This window comes from Contarinia nasturtii, unplaced genomic scaffold (assembly GCF_009176525.2).
Source record: "Contarinia nasturtii isolate CC-2019 unplaced genomic scaffold, AAFC_CNas_1.1 Cnas_scaffold_3086, whole genome shotgun sequence".
Taxonomy (NCBI): Eukaryota; Metazoa; Arthropoda; class Insecta; order Diptera; family Cecidomyiidae; genus Contarinia; species Contarinia nasturtii.
The window spans coordinates 1-3,147 of NW_022200398.1; the positions used below are offsets into that span (position 1 = coordinate 1).

The 3,147-nt window shown below is 33.7% G+C and overlaps 1 protein-coding gene across 1 annotated transcript; it reads right to left on the minus strand.

Moving 5' to 3' along the window:
- Nucleotides 1–1,607: 1,607 nt before the first annotated feature.
- LOC116349661 (facilitated trehalose transporter Tret1-like) lies at nucleotides 1,608–3,141 on the minus strand. The gene is made up of 4 exons (XM_031781202.1): nucleotides 2,867–3,141; nucleotides 2,609–2,638; nucleotides 2,493–2,543; nucleotides 1,608–2,401 (listed from the first exon to the last, which is right to left on the minus strand). The coding sequence occupies exons 1-4, from the start codon at nucleotides 3,052–3,054 to the stop codon at nucleotides 2,080–2,082; spliced, it is 591 nt and encodes a 196-aa protein (XP_031637062.1). The 5' UTR covers nucleotides 3,055–3,141; the 3' UTR covers nucleotides 1,608–2,079.
- Nucleotides 3,142–3,147: the final 6 nt, after the last annotated feature.

Consider the following 3,147-nt stretch of genomic DNA (forward strand, 5'->3'; position numbering starts at 1 on the left):
GAAAAACCAAATAAAATACCTACTGATACATAAGTTTCAATACATTGACGGTAATCCAGTTGCTGAGGCGTTTAATAAAATTCATTTTGTCTGTATAACCCATGAAGATCGTAGGAATATATGATGGAGTTGATGGATTCCCCAAGCGATCATAATGCCATGGCATAAGTACACAACTACTTAGGCCAATAACAGGTGCTTTCAATTTCCAGGCAACAGCCATCATGCAATCATTATTGAATTGTTCCAATAAAACAACGTCGAACACTTGATTCGATTTCAAAATATTCTGCACAGCAGTTGAATTGAATGCAACTTCACAAGCATCAATTCCAAGTTGTTGCAAATTAAAGAAATCCATGAAATGTTGGGACCACGAACGATTTTCAAACATCTGAAAATGTAATAAGTTTAAAATTTGGAGATGAAATTTTACACATATGATCATCGCATTTAGTAAAGGCAGTTAATGTTCAAAACGTTTTATATTTTACTTTTTTAAACGACGCCATTAGACGGGACCAAAAAAGTTTTTCATTGAAGTATCTCATTCGATATCATACAGATGGCTTCCATGCAAAAATCAAGTTATTTGTATCGCAAAATTTATATCAGATTCGGTTTTTTCGAACCGAAAAAAAACCAAAAAACAAATCGTGCATACACGTGGATGACACATATATGAGATTGGAGACTTTTTTATGCGAGTCTCGCTAATCAGCGCCATCATACCTGACATCCCTCACAAATGCACATATTTATTATTTATTTTTATTTTAAGTAATATATTTTTCCTTTATAATAATAATATATTTTTTAAATTTGATTTTATTTGAATTTTTGAACAAAACTATATTTTTTTTTATGATGAAAATGATGAAATATTATTTTTCTCCAACGTCTCCAACCAAATTTACGTAATGTATTTTACGTATTCATGTTTTTGACAAGTCATTTGTCAATTTAGATTTATGACATTTCGTCATTTTTCGCATTTTGAAGTCGCTGTAAATAGCGTTATAAAAATGGTGAGAAATAAATATTAGACTGATATATTTTTTATCAGTAATTTATTCTTTAAGTTTATTTTATCTCTTTATTTTGTTTTTTACCAAAAGCTGTGTATTGTTTTATGTTTGTTTTTAAATATTTTATGTAACCTAACAAATGGGTTGGTGATTTGATTGATATTGAAACAGGACGTTCCAAATTGACAAATGACTTGCCAAAAACATGAATACGTAAAATACATTACGTCAAAAATGTCACAATCTCTCCCATCTCTCCAAGCCAACAGATGGCATTAATGTAAACCATTCGCAATGTGTCTCTTCTTAGAGCCATCCACTTGTACCACACACAAAAAAAAAAGAATTTCAAGGTTACCATTCGTTATCAGCGGGCGGTGTTCATATGTTCGGCGAAGAATTGTGTGAGAAGGTAAGAAATCTGAAGCGAATTAATTTACTGTACGAAGTAACATTCCGTAAACGTCATCGTTTTTTTGGCGTCTCTCGGTCTCATTATGTCAATTGATGTCGGTTATTTTTAGCCATCTGAATAGCATTGTGAGACGAGTGACCAATACGTGTGTGTGTGTGATTCACATGAAAACACTGTACCTCTCGCGTATTCCGAACACTTTCTTTTTTTGTTCACATTTAAAAACGGCGCCGACCCACATCTTTAAATTTCGTCTTCTTTTCCTCCTCTTTCGTTGAATGTGATGCAATCAAACGATTTATTACTGCAGCATTTGAACGAACCACGTGACTGCACACAATTCAGTTCATACACACCAACACAATTTATTTACAATGTATAATACTTTGTCTTTTATTAGTTGTGTCAATGAAAACAGCTTAATTTTACACTTATTTTATTCTAGTTTGTTTACAGTTAAAATAACATTACGCACAATGTGATCAAATGAGTGTCAATGAACGGTTCTCAGTAAGGTGCATTTCTGGTTCGATGTGAATGATTCAGAATTTTCTTTTGAGAATTGAACGAAATCAACCTGATTCGGGTTAAAAGTATCAGAGAAATTCAATTTTGGTTCGATTAAATTACTCTTTTTCAATGATCATTAACAAAACCACGGTTATCACAGCCAATATCAATTTGATCAATTACAGACACCGATTTATTTGGAATTTCATTTGGATCGTTCGCGTTTGCTCGTTTTTGTTTTGAGATCTTCGGGATTTTTCGGTCGGTGAATTTCTTCGAATTATCGGCAAAATGCATTTCAATGTCCTCTAGCGAACGATTTTCGGTTTCTGGCAAGATTTTATACATTAGCACCAGACCAACGGCAATAACGATGGAATTAAACAACGCGACTCCGCTCAGTGAAAATGTCGTCTCCAAATTGTAATAAGTTTTGGTTGAAATGAAGCTAAAAATTGACGTGTTGATAAAATTATATAATTAGAAGAGAGGGAAAATGTCCTCGGAATTTGAATCGAAAATATAAAAAATTTAATTACCATATCACATAGTTAATCGCTGCAGTGATTCCAGTTGCTGCCCCTCTTGTTCTAATGAAATGAGAAATAAAAACGTTAATTTTTCCGGCACGATTTGATAGTCAACTTTTACATACTTGTACGGAAACACCTCGGACAGCAATTGCCTGCAAGAATCGAAAAAAAAACCGAATTTTGAATGTGATTTTATCAAACTTGAAAATGATACAAACAAGAAATGAGATGGCTGAGAGCAAAAACGGCACGTCGCATCCCACCTCCTTCTCTTGCTTACAGAAATTCCTGTAAGTGAGAGCAAGAGATGAGGTGCGACGTGCTGTTTTTCCTCACAGCCTCTCAAATGTAAAATATCATAAAAACAAAAGTGAAATTACCATGGCATTGAATTTACACCACAGAACGAACAAAAACTCCAGAGAAAAATGGCAATGATCGGAATATACGCGAGATTCTTATTTTCCGGCGTGAATTCCGAATGACTGAATGAATTATAACCATTTGGAAGCACCAAAAAACCATATACCCAAACGATGATCGAGCTCAAAAAAACGCCGGACAACATTGTTAAATACAATTTTCGTTTGCCGGTGAACTTTAACAAACATAAAAAGCAAACGTTTGCGACATTATTTATGAAACTTTGAAGAGCCGCGGT

Excerpts from the sequence above, each read along its gene's own strand:
- LOC116349661 (XM_031781202.1), bottom strand. The coding sequence starts at position 3,054 with ATGTTGTCCGGCGTTTTTTTGAGCTCGATCATCGTTTGGGTATATGGT. Across the intron at positions 2,639-2,866 it reads GGTGTAAATTCAATGCCATG|GCAATTGCTGTCCGAGGTGT; the intron begins GTAATTTCACTT and ends CGATTCTTGCAG. Across the intron at positions 2,544-2,608 it reads TCCGAGGTGTTTCCGTACAA|AACAAGAGGGGCAGCAACTG; the intron begins GTATGTAAAAGT and ends TCATTTCATTAG.